Source organism: Nycticebus coucang, chromosome 24, assembly GCF_027406575.1.
Source record: "Nycticebus coucang isolate mNycCou1 chromosome 24, mNycCou1.pri, whole genome shotgun sequence".
Classification (NCBI taxonomy): Eukaryota; Metazoa; Chordata; class Mammalia; order Primates; family Lorisidae; genus Nycticebus; species Nycticebus coucang.
Genome location: NC_069803.1, coordinates 2067140 through 2093458, shown reverse-complemented (window position 1 = coordinate 2093458; position 26319 = coordinate 2067140). Strand labels below are relative to the sequence as shown.

The following is a 26319-nucleotide window of genomic DNA, read 5'->3' as shown; positions in this document are numbered from 1 at the left end:
GAGACATAACCTTTTTTAGTTTGATCAAGTCCCAGTAGTATATTTTTGAAGCTGCTTCAATTGCCCTGGGGGTCCTCCTCATAAAATACTCACCCAGACTGATTTCTTCAAGGGTTTTCCCAGCACTCTCCTCTAGTATTTTTATAGTTCATGTCTTAAGTTTAAATCTTTGATCCAGTGAGAGACTATCTTAGTTAATGGTGAAAGGTGTGGGTCTAGTTTCAGCTTTTACAGGTTGCCAGCCAGTTCACCCAGCACCATTTGTTAAATAGGGAATCTTTTCCCCACTGAATGTTTTTAATTGGCTTGTCGAAGATTAAATAACAGTAAGTAGCTGGATTCATCTCTTTGTTCTCTAGTCTGTTCCAGACATCTACTTTTCTGTTTTTGTGCCAATACCATGCTGTTTTGATCACTATTGATTTGTTGTATAGTCTGAGGTCTGGCAGCGTGATTCCTCCTGCTTTGTTTTTATTTCTTTGTATTGTCTTGGCTATTCGAGGTTTTCTCTGATTCCATATAAAACGAAGTATTGTTTTTACAAATCTTTTAAATATGACAGTGGAGCTTTAATAGGGATTGTGTTGAAATTATATATTGCTTTGAGTAGTATGGACATTTTAACAACGTTGATTCTTCCCAGCCATGAGCATGCTATGTTTTTCCATTTGTTAACATTTTCAGCTATTTTTTTCTTAGAGTTTCATAGTTCTCTTTATAGAGATCTTTCATGTCCTTGGTTAGATAAATTCCCAAATATTTCATCTTCTTTGGCACTACTGTAAATGGGATAGAGTCCTTAACTGTTTTTTCAACTTGACTATTGTTGGTGTATATAAAGGCTACCGATTTATGAATGTTGATTTTTTAACCTGAGATGCTGCTGTATTCCTTGATCACTTCTAAGAGTTTTGTAGTAGAGTCCCTAGTGTTTTCCAGATATACAATTATATCATCTGCGAAGAGCGAAAGTTTGATCTCTTCTGACCCTATATGGATACTCTTAATCACCTTTTCTTCCCTAATTGTGGTGGCTAAAACTTCCATTACAATGTTAAAAAGCAATGGAGAGAATGGGCAGCCTTGTCTGGTTCCTGATCTAAGAGGAAATGATGGCCTGTGTCGGTTTAAGAATTGTCCCTTCTGTACCAATTTTCTTAAGTGTTCTGATCATGAACATATGCTGTTATATTATCAAAAGCTTTATCTGCATCATTTGAAAGAATCATATGGTCTTTGTTTTTTAATTTGTTTATGTCCTGAATTACATTTATAGATGTATGTATATTGAACCAGCCTTGAGACCCTGGGATAAAACCGACTTGGTGATGATGTATACTTTGTTTGATGTGTTGCTCGATTCTGTTTGTTAGGATCTTGTTGAATATTTTTGCATCTATATTCATTAGTGATATTGGTCTATAATTTTCTTTTCTTGTTAGGTCTTTTCCTGGTTTGGGGATCAGGGTGATGTTTGCTTCATAGAACGTGTTGGGTAGTCTTCCTTCTTTTTCTACCTTTTGGAACAGATTGAGTAATATAGGTACTAATTCCTCTTTAAAGGTTTGGTAGAATTCTGATGTGAAACCATCTGGTCCCAGGATTTTCTTTTTAGGGAGGTTTTGTTTGGTTGATACTATTTTCGAACTGGATATGTGCCTGTTCAACATTTCCACTTGATTCTGGCTAAGTCTTGGAAGGTGACAAGCTTCCAAGCATTGGTCAATTTCCTTCAGATTTTCATATTTCTGAGAATAAAGTTTCTTGTAATATTCATTAAGGATTTTTTTTTATTTCCGAGGAGTCCGTTGTTATTTCGTCTTTGTTGTTTCTGATTGACGAGATTAGAAAGTTTACTCTGTTTTTCCTGAATAGATTGGCCAAAAGTTTATCTATTTTATTGACCTTTTCAAAAAACCAGCTTTTTGATTTATTGATCTGTTGTATTATTCTTTTGTTTTCAATTTCATTTAATTCTGCTCTAATTTTGGTTATTTCTTCTCTTCTACAGGGTTTTGGGTTGGAATGTTCTTCCTTTTCCTGTTGCTTGAGATGTTCCAGTAAGTTGTTAACTTCCTCTCTTTCCGTTCTCTTGAGGAAGGCTTGCAGTTCTATAAATTTCCCTCTTAGAACTGCCTTTGCACTGTCCCAGAGGTTTTGATAGTTTGTGTCTTCATTGTTGTTGTGTTCCAAAAAATTGGCAATTTCTTTCTTAATCTCATCTCTGACCCAACTATCATTCAGCATAATGTTATTTAACTTCCATTTTTTGGTATGTGTATGCAGATTCCTGTTGTTACGCAGCTCAAGTTTTATTCCATGCTGGTCCAAGAAGATGCAAGGAATAATTTCTATTCTTTTAAATATACTGAGGTTAGACTTGTGTCTTATGATGTGATCAATTTTGGAGTAAATTCCGTGGTCTGATGAAAAGTATGTGTATTCAGTTTTGTTCGGATGAAATTTTCTGTAGATGTCTGCTAGATACAAATGGTTAGGTTTAAATCTAAAATTTCTTTGCTCAGCTTCTTGTAGGGTCGATCCTACACTGCCAAAGGAGTGTGAAATCTCCGACTATTATGGAGCTGGAGGAAATAAAGTTGTTCATATCAGTTAGAGTTTCTCTTATAAATTGAGGTGTATTCTGGTTGGGTCTATAGATGTTAATAATTGAAATCTCATCATATTTAGTATTACCTTTAACAATTATGAAGTGATGATTCTTGTCCTTTCTTCCTTTTGTTGGTTTAAAGCCTATTGTATCTGCAAATGAAATTATGACACCTGCTTTTTTCTGATTACTATTTGCCTGAAATATGGATGACCATCCTTTCACCCTGAGTCTGTATTTGTCTTTTAAGTTAAGATGTGACTCTTGTATGCAGCAAATATCTTGCCTGAGTTTTTGTATCCAGTCAGCTAACCTATGCCTCTTTAGAGGACAGTTTAAGCCTTCACATTAATGGAGAATGTTGATAAGTCTGGTGAAAATTTGGGTGTCGAGTTTTTCAAAAGTCCAGTGGACATGTTTAATCCTTTTTCCAGTGTGGAAGTTGGAGTTTGATCCAAAGTTTCTTAGTGAGTTTACTTTTGTGGTATAGGATTGGGTTGGTCGTTATGGAGGATAGGTCTGAAAATATCCTGAAGAGGTGGTTTAGTTGTGGCAAAGTTCTTCAACATATGAGTTTCATTAAAGTATTTAATTTCTCCATCATAAATGAAACTCAGTTTAGCTGGATACAAGATCCTGGGTTGAAAATTATTTTGTTTTTGGAGATTAAAAGTTGATGACCACCCTCTTCTGGCTTGAAAATTTTCAGCAGAGAGATCTGCAGTCATTCTAATATTCTTCCCTTTGTAGGTAATGGCTTTCTTTCACGTGGCAGCTTTGAGAATCTTTTCCTTCATATTAATTTTAGTGAAGTTAATTATGATATGCCTGGGGGATGTCTTATTGGAGTTGAGTCATGCTGGGGTCTGAAGCTGTCTGCTATCTGAATTTCAGAGTCTCTAGGCATGTATCTAAAATTCTCTTTCATAATTTCATGCAGAAGGGCCTCTGTGCCCAGTGAGGCAAACTCATCATTTTCAGGAATTCCAATTATTTGGATATTAACCTTCTTCGCATTATCCCAGAGCTCTCTGAGAGAATGATACATTTTTGCTCTCCATTTCTCTTCCTGTTTGAGAGTTTGGAAGCATTCAAATGCTTTGTCTTCAATGTCAGAGATCTTTTCTTCTGCTTGCTCCACTCTGTTACTGAGGGATTCTACTGTATTTTTCAGATCTTTGAGGGCTGCAAATTCTTGTGTCAGTGTGTCTAAGTCCTTGGTGGTTTTGTCTTTAAATTCGTTAAATTCTTGAGACAACTTCTGAATTTCACCTCGAATTCCTAATTCCGTTTTGTTAATCTTGTTTGCCATCCAAATTCTGAATTCGGTTTCTGGCATCTCAGCCATTTGTTTGTGAATGGGATTTTCAATTACATTTGCCATATCTTTCCTTTGGGGGTGGGGTTTGATCTAATCTGGTTATTCATGTTATCAGGGTTTTTTCACTGATTCTGCCCCATTATTATTTTACTCTCTTTGATTTTTCCCCTGGAGGTTTGTCGAGGACCTGTACAGTGCTATGGCCTGAGAAACTGGGGACCTGTTTGGTGTGGTGGGGCTATGTGGTTCGGTCCTGTTCTCAGCTTGTTTCTTTTCAACCCTACTGAAACAGTTACTCTGGGTTGAGGTCTCAGCTGTGGCGAAATACCAGCAATTAAGTCACCCTGCCCACTGGGCAACAATTGGAAAAGGAAAATCAAATCTTCCTACAACCACACAACCAGGGCACTACCTGAATATACTCAGGCTAATAGCTCAATTCAAAAGGTCTAAATCAATTGTTTCAGTCAGCACCTGTCTCAGGTGGGAGAGTTTAAGAGGTCTCTGGGAAGTGGATCACAGTGGTCTGGTGACTACTCTAATATGGCTTGCTCCAGTGCTGCGTCGAGTCAGGAGGAGCCACCCAGCAAATAGATCAGTCTAGGAAGGTTGATGCCTCCTTCCCCACCTTGCAGCTCAGTCACACCCAGTTGCTGCTAGCCCCACAGGGCTGTGACCCAGTCATTTGTCTGCAGTGAGCAGATACTCCAGAGGTTTGCACCTGCCTAAATCACAGGGAAGTCTGTATCTGCTCATCCAGGCCACTGCTTTCTGCCTCTATCCAGCAGGGGGTATGAGGCCTGTGAACCTCGTGCACTTGATGGATGCTGGGGGTGTTCACTCAGTTCCAGCCCCACCCTTAGTTTATGTTACTGGCTGAATGGAACAACTCTGTGGGAGTTTGTTTCTGACCCTGCTAAATTTCTCTGCAGAGGAGAGGCTGATTTGAGTTCCCAGAACCTGTGCCTCAGGCCCTGTCTTTACTCCTCCAGGTTTGTATTTGTAGCACGATTAGTTGTCAGGTGTAGCCTCTTGGCCTCCTTTGTCTATTGGCTGATGATCCCCTGAGAGCCGCGTGTGTCTTAGGCTCAGTAAAGTGGTCCTCTGAATCAGGCCCACCCTGGGAGTTTCCCAGCTCTGCAGGTGCATTTTCTAGTCGCCACGTTCTACCCAGGCCAGTACCACCTCAGGCAAACCCTTTACTCATGGAGCCTGTGTTTCAGACCCAGGTCTGTTCCGTGATAGCTGCCGTCTGAGAAGATGCTCAGCCTCATCTGGTTGCCCAGGGAGACTGGAGGAGTAGCTACTGGATATCTGGGGGTGGGCCTTGTTATTGCTAACGATGGCTGCTGCTCTACACCTGGGGCACTGCCACTCTGGCATAATTCCCTCTTAGCTGACCATCGTCTCCTCACTCCTGTGCTGCAGAATCAGCACTGTCTAGCTGCAGTTCAGGTCCTGTCTGTACCTCTCAAGAAATCAACCAAGAATCTGGACTCCTGGATGGTAGGCCTGCAGACCTCAGAGTGAGAGTGCAGAGAAGTGCTGGGAGCTCAGAGTTGCAGGTTGTACCACTGAACTCATTGAGAGCAAATGAGCAAATAGAGAGATACAAAGGCTACCAGACACACGAACCCATGGATACAGAAACAGACGGAGACATGTAGACATGCTTACAACACCCACGACAACAGCAACATAAATACAACTGCAATAAAAATAGTGATAATCGTAAAATAGTTGATAAAAATAAAAAAAAAACAGAAAAATGTGGTGTTCGTAGAAAAGTTAAAAGAGAAGAAAGGAGAAATTAAAATTAGAAAAAATGAAAATAAAAAATTTATCTATATAAAAAGTAATAATAAAAAATTAATAAAAGTTCCTCCAAGAAAATGGTGAGGAAAAAACAGAACAAAACAAAAAAAAAAGAAAAAAAGGCACCAACTACAAAAATATTATTCTTGTATGTAGAAATATACACATATACATCTATGTGTATGATGTAAGGATCAACTTTCATAGGAATATATTCATAGTGCAATATACTTTCTGGACACCGGCTGGCGCTGTGAGTGGTTCCCAGGCTCATACCTGATTCACAGTTTATACTGTTACCATGGTAACTGCCTTCCATGGCCTGATTGCCATTTTGGAGTTTCTGTAAAAGTTTGTCACCTAAGTATTTTGTAACCTCGGCTGTTCTACTCCAGACAGCACTCGCGACTGACCTTCCCACTCAGTGCAGGAGTCCACGCTTCTTAAATCTTTCCACTCTGCTCCCAGGTTCTCCTGCAAACTGGCAACTGCATTCAGCTGTGGGGGAGGGTGCTGCTGGGATCCTAGGTTGCTGGCGGGTCCACAGCTGAAGCAGCTGTAGCTGGTTCCCATGGTTGGAGTGCTCTGGGACCTTATTCTGAGTTTTATGGTTCAGAATTTCCCTTTTGGATCGGGACCTGCCTGTTCGCCATGCAGCCTGACCCGCCAACCCCCTCCAACATTCTCCCCCAGGAATGCTCTGGCTCCTGGTCTGGGGGAAGGGGCTGCCATTTTGGGTAGTTCAAAATGTCTGTGTCCTGGGTGGGATCCCTTCCCTTCAATTGTCCAACAGGTTGCCCAGCTCCCTGTAGTTTTGAGTGGCTCTCCTTTCGGATGCCTCCCTCAGTTCAGGAATAAATATTCGTCAATTGGGTTTTGTCAGCATTTGCAAGCTGCTGTCCTCCGTAAGGGAGGGGCCTGCTGGTTAGCACAGCCAAGCAGGGAAGAATCTCTACAACAGAGTCTGTGATTTTAAATTACCCCTCATATATAGCAATCCGCCAGTTCGCTGAGTGTCTCAAGCTGTCCGTCCACACCAATAATCCACACACGGGGAAGGTCCAGACCACCTTTCCTCTCACCTGATGGCTTGGGAGAGGTGGGCTACCAGGACTTTGCCTATTCTTAAATTGGTTTTATGGTTTTTTTTGAGGGGGCACTTAATTTTGTTTTCATAACGACATGTATTCCAGTGAACAAAGTCACATGATGTCCTCCATAGTGATTTTGACCTCTAAGCATGTATTAAAAACATTTATTATTGCCTCTTAAATGCAACATTTTGGGGCTGAGTGCTATGGTTTATGCTTATATTCCTAGCAGTTTGAAAGGCCAGGATAGGAGGATTGCTTGAGGCTTGGAGTTCTAGACCATCCTGGTCAACATAGAGAGGTGCTGTCTCTACAAAATATTAAAAAAAATTAAAATTAGCAGTCATCCTGGCACATGCCTATAATGCCTGCTACTTGAGAGGCTGAGGTAGGAGGATTGCTGAGGCCAGGAGTTGGTGGCTATAGAGAGTTATGATCACACCCTGCACATTCCGGCCTGGGCAATGGAGTGAGACTCTGTCTCAAAAAATAATAAACTTAACATTTTGAAATTAATTTATATGGTATAGAATTGTATGTGCAGAGGTACACTGCCAATGATATTTTGTGAATTCATCTTTAGGCAATCCAGTGGCATGAAGACTTTCAGCACTTGCAGTTTGAATGATTTTAAACATTTTGTTTCGAATGTGGGTGCCAGATGTCTTCAGAATAAGCCACAACTGCAGGCTGGTGGCGGAGCTGTCTGTGGCAATCGTATAGTAGAGGGAAATGAAGGCTGTGATTGTGGAACTCCAGAAGTAAGTGATAACCAGGAAATTGATAAATTTGTTAGTTTATCTTCATCTTTTTCATAAATGTTACATATTTCATATATGTATGAGTACTATGCAGAATATTGAGAGTAGGTAAAATCAAGTTGAAATACATATTAGAAAATGTTGTCTAGGTTTTATGATTGGGAGAGTTTTGAACATTTTTAGAATGTACTATAAAATAATTATTGATGGTGGGAAATAAAGAGAAGCCCAGAATAAGGTTTTGAGTTCTGGACTAAATATATAAGTTCTTTCTAAATCTCTGCATAACTTTTGGATCTTTATAATTGTCTTATTGAAGATTAGTGTGTTAGCAACCAATCACATGTCCTTTATAGTTGTGGTCCCCAAATTAGTAAGGTTAACAAGCAAATATTTGTCTGTATTTACAGCCACCCTCCATTTCTAGAGTTTCTGCTTCTGCTTTATATCTGCCCTCTTTCAGTTCAGGGACAGCATTATATTCTTACAGGAACATGAACTCTCCCATAAACTGTGCAGGCAAGAGATCTAAATTTCTCTCCTTCTGAGAATCTACTGCCTGATGATCTAAGGTGGATCTGAGGTGGTGATGCTAGCATTGGGGAGTAGCTGCAAATATAGGATGTGAACTGCTAGTTGCAGGAAAACAAGCTCAGGACTTCCAGTGATTCTGCATTATGGTGAGTTGTATTTAATTATATGTTATAATGTAATAATAATATAAATAAGGTACACAATAAAAGTAATATGCATGAATCATCCCCAAACCACTATCCCCAACCCTCTCACTGGTCCATGAATACATTGTCTGCCATGAAACTGGTTTTTAGTGCCAAAAAGGTTGGATACCACTGCTTTAGGATATTGATTGACAATGATCAGTTGTATGGTGAGAGAATCTGTGTTGATACTGAAGTCTACCCTAGGTGATTTTCATAATTCATTTGATAGGGAAGCCCTGAAAATATAATGAATTCATAAGGCTCAGGGTATAAAGCTTCTATATAATTTAATATTTGTAGCAATACTGCTGATTTCATACATTTTCTTGATTACAAGATAGATAGAAATGGCTTTTCCATGTGTGCAGTCCAGCCCCTTTCTGGTTCCAGCTTCCTCGGAACAAAGTAGCTTTTTTAGCTGTACTTTTTTTGTATTTCTCTTCCATTCCTGAAGCGCAGTAAGACATGAACAAAATCCCAGTGTCTTTTAAATCATAAAAGAGAGGAGAAATGAGGGCAAGATGGCTGACCATAGGCAGATTTCATCAGAAGATCCTGAACAGAAGGAGGAAACTTGGACCAAAGTGAACTTGGAGTAGTTGATATTGGGGAGTATATCACAGGGAGAAACAATTAAGGCATTCAGCAACCCCACTGAGACAAGGTGTGAGGATGAAGATGAGAAAGAGGAAGAGAGAGCAGAGAACAGTTATAGAGCATAGCAGTCTTGGAGGAGACCAGAGCTGAATAGAAAGGTAAGGGGTGAACACCTTGTGTTTCCCCTGAGAGTATTGAACCACAGGATCTCTGACCAGCCAGGAAGTACCAAAGACAGCTTTCCTACATTTAGGCATATCCTCATCTGGGTCCTCCTGCTGCCTGACAGAATAATGAGCAATTTTGGCTCCAGTTGCTTTGTGGCCACAGCCCGCCCTATCTTTTTCTTTGGTTGTTGGACAGATTGCCCCCTGCTGAGACCTGCTTCTCTCTGCATGGATGAGTAGAAAACACTAGCCTGGCTCAGACAGCCTGGAAGGCTGCCCCACCTGCAGACATTAGAGAAGCAAAGGAGCTTTAGATCCTACCCCCATGGACCCAGCCCCCATGGCTACCATGGAAATAAGGGTTACAGAGGCCACTTACTCTATCACTGGAAACTGGGGGGAATGGGGGGTTCACAGCCAGCTGGCCACAAGGAAGGGAGACAGGACCTGTCTGCTCACATCTGATGAGAACTAAGAGGGGCCTTTGCACTGTGTGGCACACTGAATTGGTAGTGATCAGCCCCCATCACAAGAGGAAACTGTCTCAACTACACTAACATTGGTAAGGTAGTATCTAGGCTGGGTCTGCCTCCTGCTAGGGGGGATCTTTTCTCAACCTGTGGTGTAACTTGGTCTGGCATCTAAGCCCTGCAGCCTCTTCCAGGAGGCTCTGTCCCGCTCTACTCCTACTGGCTTGGAGGGAGGGTGACCTAGCCTTGGGTAACCATGCTCTGAGAAATCCTGGGAAGCATAAGGCAATCTGCAGAGCAGATTCCGTTCCCCAAACTACAAGCTTTTCAATTCCATAGCCTACCAGGCAGGGATGATTCTTAGGTGAATGTTGTAGCTTTTTCAGTCTGTTGTGGGCAGAACTGACTCTTTGGCAGAAGTTCTGGCTTGAATCTGTTGCAGGTGGGGCTGACACTTTGTTGAAAGCCATGGCTTTATTTGAATCTGTTGCTGTTGGGGCTCACACTTTGGCTGGAACAGTTCATCCATGAACCACCCCCAGCTAGGGGTGTCACCTAAAGGTTCTGCCCTGGAGACCCACCCCATCCAGCTTAGAGTAAACAAGGCCATAGGGACCATCACAAGGTGCAGCTCTGAAGGGAGCTTTGGCTATATGCAGGAAAAGCCACAGGTATAAGCAGCATCTATTTTAAATAGTCACTGGTGAAGGGGACTGGTGAGCTCCCTATTGTGAGGACTCTGGATCTGATTTGAGACCATGAGTTTTAGTTTCCAAACAGTTTTAAAATCAAGCTAAGTGGATCAGCATAATAAGCTGCCTCATCACTTGGATAGTCCCTAGAAGGAGCCTGGTGAACTCCATGACTCAGGGCCTTTGAAACAAGTATTAGCCAGCCTGTTTTAGTATTCAAGCAGCTCCAAATCCCTGATGAAGAGGATATCCATGTAACAAGAAGCTTCTTTGTTCTAGCAGGTCTTGGAAGGGTGGGGCAGGAGCACTACATCGGGGGCCTCTGAATTTGACATCAGCCACTGAGATTAGACATCCAGTTGGTCCCATAAGAGGCATCCAAATGGCCCTAATACCTGCTGAACAGCTAGAGGAACAAGAAGCTACTGCTTGGAACTGGAAATTCCTAAAAGAGGAGTGAAGAGATCTGTACTTTAGGGCAGCTGGTGCTGTCATCAGCCTACCTGACTCAATGTCCAGAATTTCCCAGAGCTAGCTGAATGTCCTTATTGCCAGCATATAGGTGCTGCACTTGGTGAGCTCCAGGCCAAAAATGCCCCTTAGGAACTGTCAAATGGATCCCAAATAGAATATCTCTCAATAACACTTTAGGGACAACCTAACATTCCAGGTGAAAAAGTATACTAAATATTTAAATAAACTGAATGTATATTTGGAAAGGAACCATGGAAAGAATGCTGTTAACATAAAAAATCAGAACAGATCAACTCCCCCAAGAGATTACAAGGGAGATACAGCTGAAAATGCCATCCATAGAGAAACTGTTGAAATGACAGAAATAGAATTCAAAATATGGATGGCAAATAAGATGAATGGAATTCAAGAGAAGATGGAAAAAGAAATCCAAAATGAAGTCCAAAACTGTCTCAAAAAATCAATGAAATGAAAGACAAAATTACCAAGAATCTGGACATAATTAGAAAAGATATGGTAAAATTGAGAAACGGAAAAAGGCACTCAAGGAGATTTTACACAGAAGAGCATCTCAGCGACAGAGAAGAACATGGAGAAGCAAGAATCTCAGAAATTGGAGCTAAGAAGATAAGACTTTTGAACTAACCCAGTCATTCAAAGAGGCAGAAAAGAAGATCACAAAAACAGAGCAATCTCTTAAGGAGATATGGGACTACATAAATTGCACAAACATATAAATCATAGGGATCTCTGAAGGAGAAATGAAATGAGTCCTAAAAACATGGAAGCTCTACTTCAAGATATCATGGTGGAGAATTTCCCAAGTATTGTGAGAGAACCAGAAATTCAGATACTAGTTAGTTGCAGAGCAGCAGGACAACTCCATATAAACAAAGCATCTCCTATACACATTGTAATTAACTTGGCCAGGGTCAAAATGAAAGAGAAACTTGTATAAGCAGCTAAGCATAAGCAACTTCTTACCCACAAGGGGAAAAATGTCAGGATGATAGTGGACTTTTCAGCTAAAACTTTTCAAGTCAGAAGAGAGTGGTCGTCTGTCTTTAACATTCTTAAATAAAATAACTTGCAGCTTGAGATTTTGTACCTTGCTAAACTAAGTTTCATATTTGACAAAGAAATTAAATTTTTTACTGACATGCAAACATTGAGGAAATTTGCCACAACAAGACCAGCTCTGCAGGAAATACTAAGACCTGTTCTATACCCTGACCATCACAGTGGACAAGCAGCACAGAAAAGATACCAGAAACTAAAGAAAAAAGCGTAATTTCCATAATTCACAAGGGATAAATCTAAGCAACGGACCTCCAGAAAATAAGATGGACAGGACTTTGTTACACTTATCGATTCTCTCAATAAATGTGAATGTCTTCAATTCCTCACTCTAAAGGCACAAGATGTCTGACTGAATAAAAAGACACAAGTAAAGTATATTCTGTCTTCAGGAAACATCCAAGAACATCTAACATCCAAGAACAAAATAAGACTCAGGGTGAAGGGTTGGAAAGCCATATTTTAGGTAAATGTAAATCACAAAAAAGCAGGAATCACCATTTTATTTGCAGATTCCTTGGGAGTCAAACTTACAAAAGTAAAGAAAAATAATGGTGTACACTATATGTTGGTCAAGGGAACAATACAAGAAGAAGACATTTCAATCTTAAATATTAATACAGCTGAAATTCTTTCAGATATATAAAATGAATGCTAACTGACTTGAACAATATAATATCCTGCAACACCATAGTAAGTGGAGACTTAAACACCCCTGTGACGGAACTGGACAGATCCTCCAAACAGGAACGAAATGAAGAAGCAACGGACTTAAGCATGACCTTAGAACAAATGGGTTTAACAGACATATATGGAACATCTGCCACCTCCAATAAAATTGAGTATATGTTCTTCTTGTCGGCCTGTGGCTCATTCTCCAAAATAGACCATTCTTAGGGCATAATTCAAATTTACAAGAATAGAAATTATACCTTATATTTTTTCAGATCATCATGGAATAAAGTAGAAATCCAAATAAAATCTTCATCTCCACATAAATTCATGGAAACTAAACAACCTTATGCTAAATGACAGCTGGGTCAAGCAGGAGATAAAAAAGGAAATATATATTTCTTGAGCAAAATGACAATGAGGTCACAACTTATCAAAACCTGTGGGATACTGCAAAGGCATTCCTAAGAGACAAATTTATCCCATTAAACTCTTATGTCAAAAAAACCAGAGAAAGCACAAATCAACAACCTCATGAAACATTTTAAGTAAGTGGAAAAGGAAGAGCACTTCAATCCCAAACCTAGTAGAAGAAAAGAAGTAACCAATATTGGAACAGAATTAAATGAAATTGAGAACATAAGAACCAGCAGAAGATCAGCAGAAAAAAAGTTGGTTCTTCAAAAAGATTAATAAAATCAATAAACACTTGGCCAGATTAACTAGAAATAGAAAAAGTAAGACCTCTAATAACCTCAATCAGAAATGAAAAAAAGAAATAACAGCAGATGCCCTACAGATAAAAAGATCGGGGAGAGACAAGATGGCGGACTGAAGCCAGCTTTCCACAGAGGCTCCCGTCCAGAAGGAGAGTTAAGGGACAGGAATTTAGTAAGCATCCTGATGGATTAGAGCCACACCAAGAGAGAAGGTTGAAGAATGCACATCAACACCGCTGAGGCAAGCTGTGATCACAAGGACGCAAACAAAAGGTACAAAATCCACCACCAAGCAGACGGGAGTCCCCCTCCCCCATGAGACCGGCTCAAGAGCCCCACAATTAAACAAACGGGCAGAAATTAAAGACCCTCCCACTACACTCCACGGGAGAGACCTTCTAAAAACTGGACCTACTTCCCCTACTAGGGTGCCATGGCGTTCTCTTGCCAGGCATAAAACTGTATAAAACTTTAAAAATCCTTTGCCGGCAACCTTGAACCTCCAACACTCCCCTCCCACTCACTGAGGTCTGGAGGCCTGTCCCCCAGGAGTTCGGATTCTTGGGTGATTTCTCAAGGGGAGTGGACAGTCCCCGAGCTGCAACTGGTCAGTGATGACTCTGAGGCACGCGAGTGAGGAGAGGGCACCTGGATAAGGGGGAGTCACGCCTCAGTGGCACTTCCCTGCGGTGCGGTGCAGCAGCCCTCCCCGTGCATCAATTCGGCCAGGCATAAAACTGAATGAAACTCTAGCTTCCCTGCTGAGCTCTCAGCACTACTCCCAACTCTCACTTGGGGTCTGGGGCCTGTCCCCAGGAGTTTGGATCCTTGGGTGATTTCTCGAGGGGAGTGCACAGTGCCCGAGCCATGACTGGTCAGCGCTGACTCTGAGACACGTGAGTGAGGAGAGGGCACTCAGCTGAGGGGGAGTCATGCCTTGGTGGCACTTCCTGTGGTGTGGAGCAGCAACCCTCCCTGGGCAACAATTCGGCCAGGCATAAAACTGAATGAAACTCTAGCTTCCCACCACTCTCACTCGAGGGTCTGGGGGCCTGCCCCCCAGGAGTCCGGATTCTTGGGAGATCTCGCAAGGGGTGTGGACAGAGCATAAACTGCGGCTGCTCAGTGCTGACCCTGGGGAGCGAGACAGAGGAGAAAAGGGTTGGCTGGGTGCCCACACCAGAGCGGCAGTTCCTGGAGGCAAATCAACAGCCGTTATTTCTTTAACAGCAAAATGGCTCACTTCTGAATATTCTGAAGCCACACCCCCTGTCTCCCTGGGCAACCAGAGGAGGCCACCAGTGAGCAAAGGATTTGCCTGACACTGCTCACTAACCCGGGAAGCTTCCAGGGCAGGGCTGACTCAGAGAGGTAATCGGTAAACCTCCAGCAGCAAAGACGTTTGAACTCAGAACAGCCCATCTTCTGTAGGCGATTTTAGCAGAAACAGAGACAGAACCCCGCAAAGTTGTCTGTTCTGTTCTGTTCTGTTCTGTTAGCAACATCAATCAGGGACGGGGCTAAGCCTGAGTGAACACCTCCCGCCCACCACCTGCATCAAGCACTCAAAGATGTCAGGCCCCATCTCCTCCTGCTAGATAGCGGCAGACTGCAGGGGCCTGGCAGACTTCCTTGCAATTCAGGCAGGTGCAAACCCCTGGAGTATCTTTTCACTACAGGCAAATGGGTTAGCCATCTGCAGAGATACCAGTGACTGGGTCCAACGGAGGGGCAAATTGGGGAAGGAGAGATCAACCTTCCCAGATGGATCTATTTGCTAGGTGGCTCCTCCTGACTCCATGCAGAACTGGAGTAAGCCACATCAGAGGAGTCACCAGACTCCTGTGATCCAGTTCCCAGAGACCTCTTGAACTCTCCCACCTGAGACAGGTGCCAATTGAGACAATCGATTTGGACCTTTTGAACTGAACTAATAGACTGAGGACTTTTCAGGCGGTGCCCTGGGTATGTGGTTGTAGGAAGGTTTGATTTTCCTTTTCCTTTTCAAATTGGTGCCAGAGGTGGGCGGGCGGGGTGACTTAATTGCTGGTTTTTCTTTTTTCTTTTTTTTATTGCTGGGGATTCATTGAGGGCAAAGTAAGCCAGGTTACACTGATTGCAATTGTCAGGTAAAGTCCCTCTTGCAATCATGTCTTGCCCCCATAAAGTGTGACACACACCAAGGCCCTACCCCCTCCCTCCGTCCATCTTTCTGCTTCACACCCCCATAACCTTAATTGTCATTAATTGTCCTCATATCAAAATTGAGTACATAGGATTCATGCTTCTCCATTCTTGTGATGCTTTACTAAGAATAATGTCTTCCACTTCCATCCAGGTTAATACGAAGGATGTAAAGTCTCCATTTTTTTTAATAGCTGAATAGTATTCCATGGTATACATATACCACAGCTTGTTAATCCATTCCTGGGTTGGTGGGCATTTAGGCTGTTTCCACATTTTGGCGATTGTAAATTGAGCTGCAATAAACAGTCTAGTACAAGTGTCCTTATGATAAAAGGATTTTTTTCCTTCTGGGTAGATGCCCAGTAATAGGATTGCAGGATCAAATGGGAGGTCTAGCTTGAGTGCTTTGAGGTTTCTCCATACTTCCTTCCAGAAAGGTTGTACTAGTTTGCAGTCCCACCAGCAGTGTAAAAGTGTTCCCTTCTCTCCACATCCACGCCAGCATCTGCAGTTTTGAGATTTTGTGATGTGGGCCATTCTCACTGGGGTTAGATGATATCTCAGGGTTGTTTTGATTTGCATTTCTCTAATATATAGAGATGATGAACATTTTTTCATGTGTTTCTTAGCCATTCGTCTGTCGTCTTAAGAGAAAGTTCTATTCATGTCTCTTGCCCATTGATATATGGGATTGTTGGCTTTTTTCATGTGGATTAATTTCAGTTTTCTATAGATCCTAGTTATCAAGCTTTTGTCTGATTGAAAATATGCAAATATCCTTTCCCATTGTGTAGGTTGTCTCTTTGCTTTGGTTATTGTCTCCTTAGCTGTACAGAAGCTTTTCAGTTTAATGAAGTCCCATTTGTTTATTTTTGTTGTTGTTGCAATTGCCATGGCAGTCTTCTTCATGAAGTCTTTACCCAGGCCAATATATTCCAGTGTTTTCACTATGCTTTCTTTGAGGATTTTTATTGTTTTCATGCCTTAAATTTAAGTCTTTTATCCATCTTGAATCAATTTTTGTGAGTGGGGAAAGGTGTGGGTCCAGTTTCAGTCTTTTACATGTACACATCCAGTTCTCCCAACACCATTTTTTGAATAGGGAGTCTTTCCTCCAAGGTATGTTTTTGTTTGGTTTATCGAAGATTAGGTGGTTATAAGATGTTAGTTTCATTTCTTGGTTTTCAATTTGATTCCAAGTGTCTATGTCTCTGTTTTGTGCCAGTACCATGCTGTCTTGAGCACTATGGCTTTGTAGTACAGACTAAAATCTGGTATGCTGATGCCCCCAGCTTTATTTTTGTTACTAAGAAGTGCGTTAGCTATACTGGTTTTTTTCCGGTTCCATACAAAATGCAGAATCATTTTTTCTAAATCTTAAAAGTACGATGTTGGTATTTTGATAGTAATGGCATTGAATAGGTAGAATGCTTTGGGAAGTATAGACATTTTAACAATGTTGATTCTTCCCATCCATGAGCATGGTATGTTCTTCCATTTGTTAATATCCTCTGCTATTTCCTTTCTGAGGATTTAGTAGTTTTCTTTATAGAGGTCCTTCACCTCCTTCGTTAGGTATATTCCTAGGTATTTCATTTTCTTTGAAACTATGGTGAAGGGAGTTGTGTCCTTAATTAGCTTCTCATCTTGACTGTTATTGGTGTACACAAAGGCTACTGACTTGTGGACATTGATTTTACATTCTGAAACATTACTGTATTTTTTGATGACTTCTAGGAGTCTTGTGGTTGAGTCTTTGGGGTTCTCTAAGTATAAGATCATGTCGTCAGCAAAGAGGGAGAGTTTGACCTCCTCTGCTCCCATCTGGATTCCCTTTATTTCCTTGTCTTGCCTAATTGTATTGGCTAGAACTTCCAGCACTACGTTGAATAGTAAAGGTGACAGAGGACAACCTTGTCTGGTTCCAGTTCTAAGAGGAAAAGCTTTCAGTTTTACTTCATTCAGTAAAATATTGGCTGTGGGTTTGTCATAGATAGCTTCAATCAGTTTTAGGAATCTGCTACCTATGCCTATACTCTTCAGTGTTCTAATTAGAAAAGGATGCTGGATTTTATCAAATGCTTTTTCTGCATCTATTGAGAGGATCATGTGATCTTTATTTTTGCCTCTGTTAATATGGTGGATAACGTTTATGGACTTGCGTATGTTAAACCAGCCTTGCATCCCTGGGATGAAGCCTACTTGATCATGATGAATGACTTTTTTGATGATAAGCTGTAATCTATTGGCTAGGATTTTGTTAAGAATTTTTGCATCTATATTCATGAGTGAGATTGTTCTGAAATTCTGCTTTTTGTTTGGGTCTTTCCTGGTTTTGGTATCAGGTTGATGTTTGCTTTGTAGAATGTGTTGGGGAAAATTCCTTCTTCCTCAAATTTTTGGAATAATTTCTGCAGTGCAGGAATTAGCTCCTCCTTGAAGGTTTGATAGAATTCTGCTGTGAAGCCATCTGGACCAGGGCATTTCTTGGTTGGAAGATTTTTTATTGTTTCTTTGATCTCAGTGCTTAAAATTGGTCTGTTCAGGATCTCTATTTCTTCCTGGCTAAGTCTAGGGAGAGGGTGTGATTCCAAATATTAATCCATTTCCTTCACATTGTCAAATTTCTGGGCATAGAGTTTCTGGTAGTATTCAGAGATGATCTCTTGTATCTCTGTGGGATCAGTTGTTATTTCCCCTTTATCATTTCTGATTGAGGTTACTAGAGATTTTACTTTTCTAGTTCTCGTTAGTCTGGCCAATGGTTTATCTATTTTATTTATTTTTTCAAAAAACCAACTCCTTGTTTCATTAATTTTCTGAATGATTCTTTTGTTTTCAGTTTCATTGATCTCTGATTTGATTTTGGATATTTCTTTTCTTCTACTGGGTTTAGTCTTAGATTGTTCTTCTTTTTCCAATTCCATAAGATCTCTTGTGAGACTGTCGATACGCTCTCTTTTTGTTTTACGAATATAGGCATCTAAAGCGATGAATTTTCCTCTCAAAACTGCTTTTGCTGTATCCCACAGGTTTTGGTAGCTTGTGTCTTCATTGTGGTTATGCTCTAAGAAGTTAATGATTTCCTGTTTTATTTCTTCCTGCACCCATATGTTATTCAACAGAAGATTGTTTAATTTCCATGCCTTTGTGAGGGGTCGAGCATTTTTGTTAGAGTTGAGTTTCACCTTTAGTGCCTTATGGTCTGAGAAGATACAAGGTAAAATTTCAATTCTTTTGATTCTGTTGATATTTGTTTTGTGTCCCAGGATATGATCAATTTTGGAGAATGTTCCATGGGGTGATGAGAAGAATGTATATTCTTTATCTTTGGGATGGTGTGTTCTATATGCATCTGTCAAGCACAGTTGTTCTAGGGTCTCATTTAAATTTCTTATATCTTTGTTTAGTTTCTGTTTAGAGGATCTGTCCAGGTCTGTAAGAGGAGTGTTAAGGTCTCCTGTTATTATGATATTATCAGATATCATATTGCTCAGACTGAGTAAGGTCTGTTTCAAGAATCTGGGAGCATTTAAATTGGGTGCATAAATATTTAGAATTGAAATGTCTTCTTGTTGTATTTTTCCCTCGACAAATATGAAGTAACCATCTTTGTCTTTTTTGACTTTAGTTGCTTTAAATCCACATGTATCTGAAAATAAGATTGCAACTCCTCTTTTCTTCTGAATTCCATTTGCCTGAAAAATTGTCTTCCAACCCTTGACTCAGAGCTTTAATTTGTCTTTTGAAGCCAGGTGTGTTTCTTGCAGACAGCAAATGGATGGCTGGTGTTTTTTAATCCAGTCTTCAGTGGGGAATTCAAGCCATTAACATTTATTGAGATAATTGATAAGTGTGGTACTATTCTATTCATCTTATTTGGTGAGAGTCCGTTGCTTAGTTTTATCTTTTGTATCAGTGTGAAGGTTAGGTTCTGTCCTTTAATTTCTGAGTTCTTCCTTTTGTGCTGATCCATTGTGGTGGTCAGTGTGTAGAACAGGTTGAAGTATTTCCTGTAGAGCTGGTCTTGTTGTGGTGAATTTCCTCAATGTTTGTGTATCCGTAAATGATTTGATTTCTCTGTCAATTTTGAAGCTTAACTTAGCAGGGTACAGAATTCTGGGCTGGAAATTGTTCTGTTTAAGTAGATTAAAGTTAGATGACCATTGTGTTCTTGCTTGGAAAGTTTCATTAGAGAAGTCTGCGGTCAATCTGATGGATTTGTCCCTGTAGGTCAACTGGTGCTTACTCCTGGCAGCTTGCAGAATCTCTTCTTTTGTCTTGACTTTGGACAGGTTCATCACAATGTGTCTTGGAGAAGCTCGGTTAGAGTTGAGGCAACCTGGGGTCCGATATCCCTCTGAAAGCAGTGTGTCAGAATCTTTGGTGATATTTGGGAAATTTTCTTTTATTGTATTCTCTAGTATGGCTTCCATTCCTCTGGGTCAGTCTTCTTCCCCTTCTGGGATTCCTATAACTCGTATGTTGGAACACTTCATAAAGTCCCATAATTCTGACAGTGAACGTTCTGCTTTCTCTCTCTTCTTTTCTGCCTCTTTTACTATCTGAGTTATCTCAAGAACTTTGTCTTCTACCTCTGAAATTCTTTCTTCTGCATGGTCAAACCTGTTGCTGATACTTTCCATTGCATCTTTAAGTTCCCTAATTGACTGTTTCATTTCCTTCAGCTCTGCTATATCCTTTTTATATTCTTCATATTGTTCATCTCTTATTTGATTCTGGTTTTGGATTTCCTTTTGGTTATTTTCCACTTTATTAGCAGTTTCCTTCATTGTTTCCATCATTTCTTTCATTGTTTTCAACATGTGTATTCTAAATTCCCTTTCTGTCATTCCTAACATTTCTTTATAGGTGGAGTCATCTGTAGTAGCTAGCTCATGGTCCGTTGGTGGGGTTGTTCTGGACTGGTTCTTCATGTTGCCTGGAGTTTTCTGCTGATTCTTCCTCATGAGTGATTTCTTTTATCTGTTTCCTTGCCCTAATTTTCCTTTCACTTCCTCTTGCTCTTGAAGTTCTCGTGCCTGTGGACTAAAGGTTACAGGACCAGAAGGGCGGGGAGGTTGAAGAGCAAAAAAGGGATGAAAGGAAGGAGGACCAAGTGATAAGAAAAACAAAGAAAAATAGAGAAAGGAGAGCGGGTCGGTAAAAGGAATATTGACAAAAAGAAGAGAGGCACAGAAAGAGGGAGACAGAGCAATATATGTGTACAGTAAGGTACTTTGACACAACCTTTAAAAAACCCCAACTTCTGGATGTGCCCAGTTGCGTGGTTCCCTTGAAGTCAACAGCTCTTTGCTAACCTGATCAGACACAGTACCCCACCTCCACCAAGTAGAAAGGAAAGACAAAAATGCTATAAATCAAAGCAAAACAAGCAAACAGAAAACTTTATGAGATAAAATTGGGTGGAAAATCAAATAATAGCGGTAGAAACACTAGCAAAAATGAAGTTCTAATTTTTGAAAAAGGCAGCAATGGGAAATTATAATTAAAGTAGAAAAATTGAAAAAGAAAAAGGATCTGTATAGAAAAGGTTGAACGTAAAAAATAAACAACATCAACAACATCAAAATAAACAAAACAAACAAACAAAAAACAACCAAAAACAAAGCAGTATGTATATGTTATTGAATATTGTCTAGGCAACACGTGATCTTCTGGGGTATGAGATGTTAATCACAGTTCTGATACAGTTTTCAAACCCCAGCAGGTAGACACCCTAAATCTCTCTTCATCCCATTTAAAAAGCACTTTGAACTTGTTCACTTGCTGAGCAGAAGTTTTTACAGGAAAGTGCTTGTTGCTGGAATCACTGCTTAAGTGTCTGTCCACTTACCCAGTGTGCCAAAACCGGTCTCACTCTGCCCCTTATGGTTAGGGCTGCAAGGCGTCTCAGACCCATCTTTAGGCTACTCGGTCGCTGTTTTACCATCTCCCTCCCGATTCTAGCTCTGCGACCCTGAGGGCAGAGCTTGCCGGGGGATATCGCTCACAATGGCTCCCTGTGACACACAGCCAAACACTATTAGCTCCGTCTGGCTCAGAGGCTCATACTGGGGCCCTTTACCACGGCCAAAGTTCTCCACACTGCCGCTCAGGCTCTCCCCAAGGCAGTTCAACTGAGTGCCAAGCCCAAAGACACCAAAACAGTTCACAGGTAAGGCCTTTCTGGTTTGCAGTCTCACTGCTACTGATCTTACAGTTGAGGGCGGGTTAAGACGGATTGAACACACGCGACCACTTGCCAGTTTTCCACTGTTTTCGTCCTCCTCTTGGGGTCCAGAAGTCTCTTGCTGACTCACTGTGTCCTCGCAGGGGTGATGGTAGGCAGATCCCAACAGCCAGAGATGCCTGGAGTCCTATCTCTGCAGACTCATGGTGTCCAGATGCAAAGAAGCTGTTACTCGGCTGCCATCTTGCTCCACGCACTCCTAATTGCTGGTTTTTCCACACAGCTGAGACTTCAAGCCAGAGTGAATGTTACAATAGGATCAAACAGAGACCAACTGAAAACAAGACAGGACCACTTCACCCCACCACACAAGACAGGGCCCCAGTTTCTCAGGCCACAACACTGTCCGGGCCTCGATTAAGCACCAGGGGAAAAATCAAAGGGAGTAAAATAACCATGGGGCGGAATCAGCGGAAAAACTCTGCTAACATGAATAACCAGAATAGATGAACCGCCCCAAGAAAATATACAGAAGATGTAATTGAAGATCCCATTCATAAACAACTGGCTGATATGTCAGAAATCGAATTCAGAATTTGGATTGCAGACAAGATTAATAAAATTGAATTAGAAATTCAAAAGTTGATTCAAGAATTTAATGAATTTAAAGACAAAACCACCAAAGACTTAGACATACTGAAGCAAGAATTTACAGCCCTCAAAGATATGAGAAATACAATAGAAACCCTCAGCAACAGAATGGAGCAAGGAGAAGATAGGATTTCTGACACTGAAGACAAAGTCTTAGAAAGCTCCCAATCTCTCAAAGAGGAAGAGAAATGGAGAGCAAAAACGGATCATTCACTCAGAGAACTCTGGGATAATTCGAAGAAAAGCAATATGTGAATAATTGGGATTTCTGAGAATGATGAAGTGGCCTTGATGGGCACAGAGGCCCTTCTGCATGAAATTATGAAAGAAAATTTTCCAGACATGGCTAGAGAATCTGAAATTCAGATAGCAGACAGCTTCAGAACCCCAGCACGATTCAACCCCAATAAGTCATCCCCCAGACATATCATAATTAGCTTCATTAAAGTTAATAAGAAAGAGAAGATTTTCAGGGCAGCCCGGCAAAAGAAAACCATTACATACAAAGGAAAGAATATTAGAATAACTGCAGATCTCTCTGCTGAAACTTTTCAAGCCAGAAGAGGGTGGTCATTCACTTTTAATCTCCTAAAGCAATATAACTTTCAACCCAGGATCTTGTGTCCAGCTAAACTGAGTTTCATTTATGATGGAGAAATTAAATACTTCAATGACATTCATATGTTGAAAAATTTGCCATAAGTAAACCAGCTCTTCAGGATATTCTCAGACCTATCCTCCACAAGGACCAACCCAATCCTATACCACAAAATTAAACTCACTCAGAAACTTCGGATCAAACTCCAACTTCCACACTGGTGAAAGGATTAAAAATGTCCACTGGACCTTTGAAAAACTTGATACTCGAAATTCCACCAGACTAATCAATACTCTCCATTAATGTGAATGGCTTCAACTGTCCTCTAAAGAGGCATAGGTTAGCTGACTGGATACAAAAACTCAAGATATTTATTGCATACAGAGTCACAACTTAAAAGACAAATACAGACTCAGGGTGAAAGGATGGTCATCCATATTTCAGGGAAATGGTAATCAGAAAAAAGCAGGTGTTGCAATTTTATTTGCAGATACAGTAGGCTTTAAACCATCAAAAGTAAGGAAGGACAAGAATGGTCACTTCATATTTATTAAGAGTGATACTCAACATGATGACATCTCAATTATTAATATCTATGCACCCAACCAGAATGTACCTCAATTTATAAGAGAAACTCTAACAGACATGAGTAACTTGATTTCCTCCAGCTCCATAATCATGGGAGATTTCAACACTCCTTTGGCAGTGTTGGATCGATCCTCCAGCAAGAAGCTGAGCAAAGAAATCTTAGATTTAAACCTAACCATCTAATATTTAGATTTAGCAGACATCTACAGAACATTTCATCTCAACAAAACTGAATACACATACTTCTCATCAGCCCACGGAACTTACTTCAAAGTTGACCACATTTTAGGTCACAAGTCTAACCTCAGTAAATTTAAAGGAATAGAAATTATTCCTTGCATCTTCTCAGACCATCATGGAATAAAACTTGAATTGAGTAACAACAGGAATCTGCATACTTATACAAAAACATGAAAGTTAAATAACCTTATCCTGAATGATAGCTGGGTCAGAGATGAGATTAAGAAAGAAATTGCCAATTTTTTGGAACAAAACGACAATGAAGACAAACTATCAAAATCTCTGTGACACCACAAAGGCAGTTCTAAGAGGGAAATTTATAGCACTGCAAGCCTTCCTCAAGAAAACGGAAAGAGAGAAAGGTAACAACTTAATGAGACATCTCAAGCAACTGGAAAAGGAAGAATATTCCAACCCCAAACCCAGTAGAAGAAAAGAAATAACCAAAATTAGAGCAGAATTAAATGAAATTGAAAACAAAAGAATAATGCAACAGATCAATAAATCAAAAAGCTGGTTTTTTGAAAAGGTCAATAAAATAGATAAACCTCTGGCTAACCTAATCAGAAAAAAAGAGTAAAATCTCTATTATCATCAATCAGAAACAACAAAGATGAAATAACAACAGACTTGTCAGAAATCCAAAAAATCCTTAATGAATATCACAAGAAACTTTATTCTCAGAAATGTGAAAATCTGAAGGAAATTGACTGATACTTGGAAGCAGGCCACCTTCCAAGACTTAGCCAGAATCAAGTGGAAATGTTGAACAGCCCCATATCAAGATTGGAAATAGCATCAACTATACAAAACCTCCGTAAAAAAAAAAAAGCCCGGGACCAGATGGTTTCACGTCAGAATTCTACCAAACCTTTAAAGAGGAATGAGTACCTATATTACTCAACCTGTTCCAAAAGGTAGAAAAAGAATGAAGACTACCCAACATGTTCTATGAAGCAAACATCACCCTGATCCCCAAACCAGGAAAAGACCCAACAAGAAAAGAAAATTATAGACCAATATCACTAATGAATATAGATGCAAAAATATTCAACAAGATCCTAAGAAACAGAATCCAGCAACACATCAAACAATTTATACATCACAACCAAGTTGGTTTTATTTCAGGGTCTCAAGGCTGGTTCAATATACGTAAATCTATAAATGTAATTCAGCACATAAACAAATTAAAAAACAAAGACCTTATGATTCTCTCAATCGATGCAGAAAAATCTGTTGATAATATCCAGCATCCCTTCATCATCAGAACACTCAAGAAAATTGGTCTAGAAGGGACTTTTCTTAAACTGATAGAGGCTATCTATAGCAAACCCACAGCCAATGTCATATTGAATGGAGTTAAATTGGAATCATTTCCACTCAGATCAGGAGCCAGACAAGGCTGCCCATTGTCTCCATTGCTTTTCAACATTGTAATGGAAGTTTTAGCCACCACAATTAGGGAAGAAAAGTCGATCAAGGATATCTATATAGGGTCAGAAAAGATCAAACTTTCGTTCTTCGCAGATGATATGATTGTGTATCTGGAAAACACTAGGGACTCTACTACAAAACTCCTAGAAGTGATCAAGGAATACAGCAGTGTCTCAGGTTACAAAATCAACATCCATAAATTGGTAGCCTTTATATACACCAACAACAGTCAAGTTGAAAAGGCAGTTAAGGACTCTATCCCATTCACAGTAGTGCCAAAGAAGATGAAATATTTGGGAATTTACCTAACAAAAGATGTGAAAGATCTCTATAAAGAGAACTATGATACTCTAAGAAAAGAAATAGCTGAAAATGGTAACAAATGGGAAAACATAGCATGCTCATGGCTGGGAAGAATCATTATTAAAATGTCCATAGTATGCAAAGCAATATATAATTTCAACGCACTCCCTATTAAAGCTCCACTGTCATACTTTAAAGATCTTGAAAAAACAATACTTCGTTTTATGTGGAATCAGAAAAAACCTCGAATAGCCAAGACATTACTCAGAAATAAAAACAAAACAGGAGGAATCACACTACCAGACCTCAGACTTTACTACAAATCGATAGTGATCAAAACAGCATGGTATTGGCACAAAAACAGAGAAGTAGATATCTGGAACTGAATAGAGTAACAAGAGATGAATCCAGCTACTTACCACTATTTGATCTTTGACAAGCCAATTAAAAACATTCAGTGGGGATAAGATTCCCTATTTAACAAATGGTGCTGGGTGAACTGGCTAGCAACCTGCAGAAGACTGAAATTGGACCCACACCTTTCACCATTAACTAAGATAGACTCTCATTGGATTAAAGATTTAAACTTAAGACATGAAAGTATAAAAATACTAGAGGAGAGTGCAGGGAAAACCCTTGAAGAAATTGGTCTGGGCGAGTATTTTATGAGGAGGACCCCCCGGGCAATAGAAGCAGCTTCAAAAATACACTACTGGGACTTGATCAAACTAAAAAGCTTCTGCACAGCCAAGAACACAGTAAGTAAAGTAAGCAAACAGCCCTCAGAATGGGAGAAGACATTTGCAGGGTATATCTCTGACAAAGGTTTAATAACCAGAATCCACAGAGAACTCAAACGCATCAGCAAGAAAAAAACAAGGGATCCCATCGCAGACTTGGCAAGGGATTTGAAGAGAAACTTCTCTGAAGAAGACA

The 26319-nt window shown here is 40.3% G+C and overlaps 1 protein-coding gene across 1 annotated transcript in view; it reads left to right on the top strand.

Moving 5' to 3' along the window:
* Positions 1–26319, top strand: part of ADAM32 (ADAM metallopeptidase domain 32) — a 380224-nt gene that overhangs the window by 228980 nt on the left and 124925 nt on the right. Inside the window, exon 11 of the mRNA XM_053578831.1 lies at positions 7422–7599. Within this exon, the coding sequence (XP_053434806.1) occupies positions 7422–7599 (178 nt within the window). The remainder of the gene's footprint in view (positions 1–7421; positions 7600–26319) is intronic.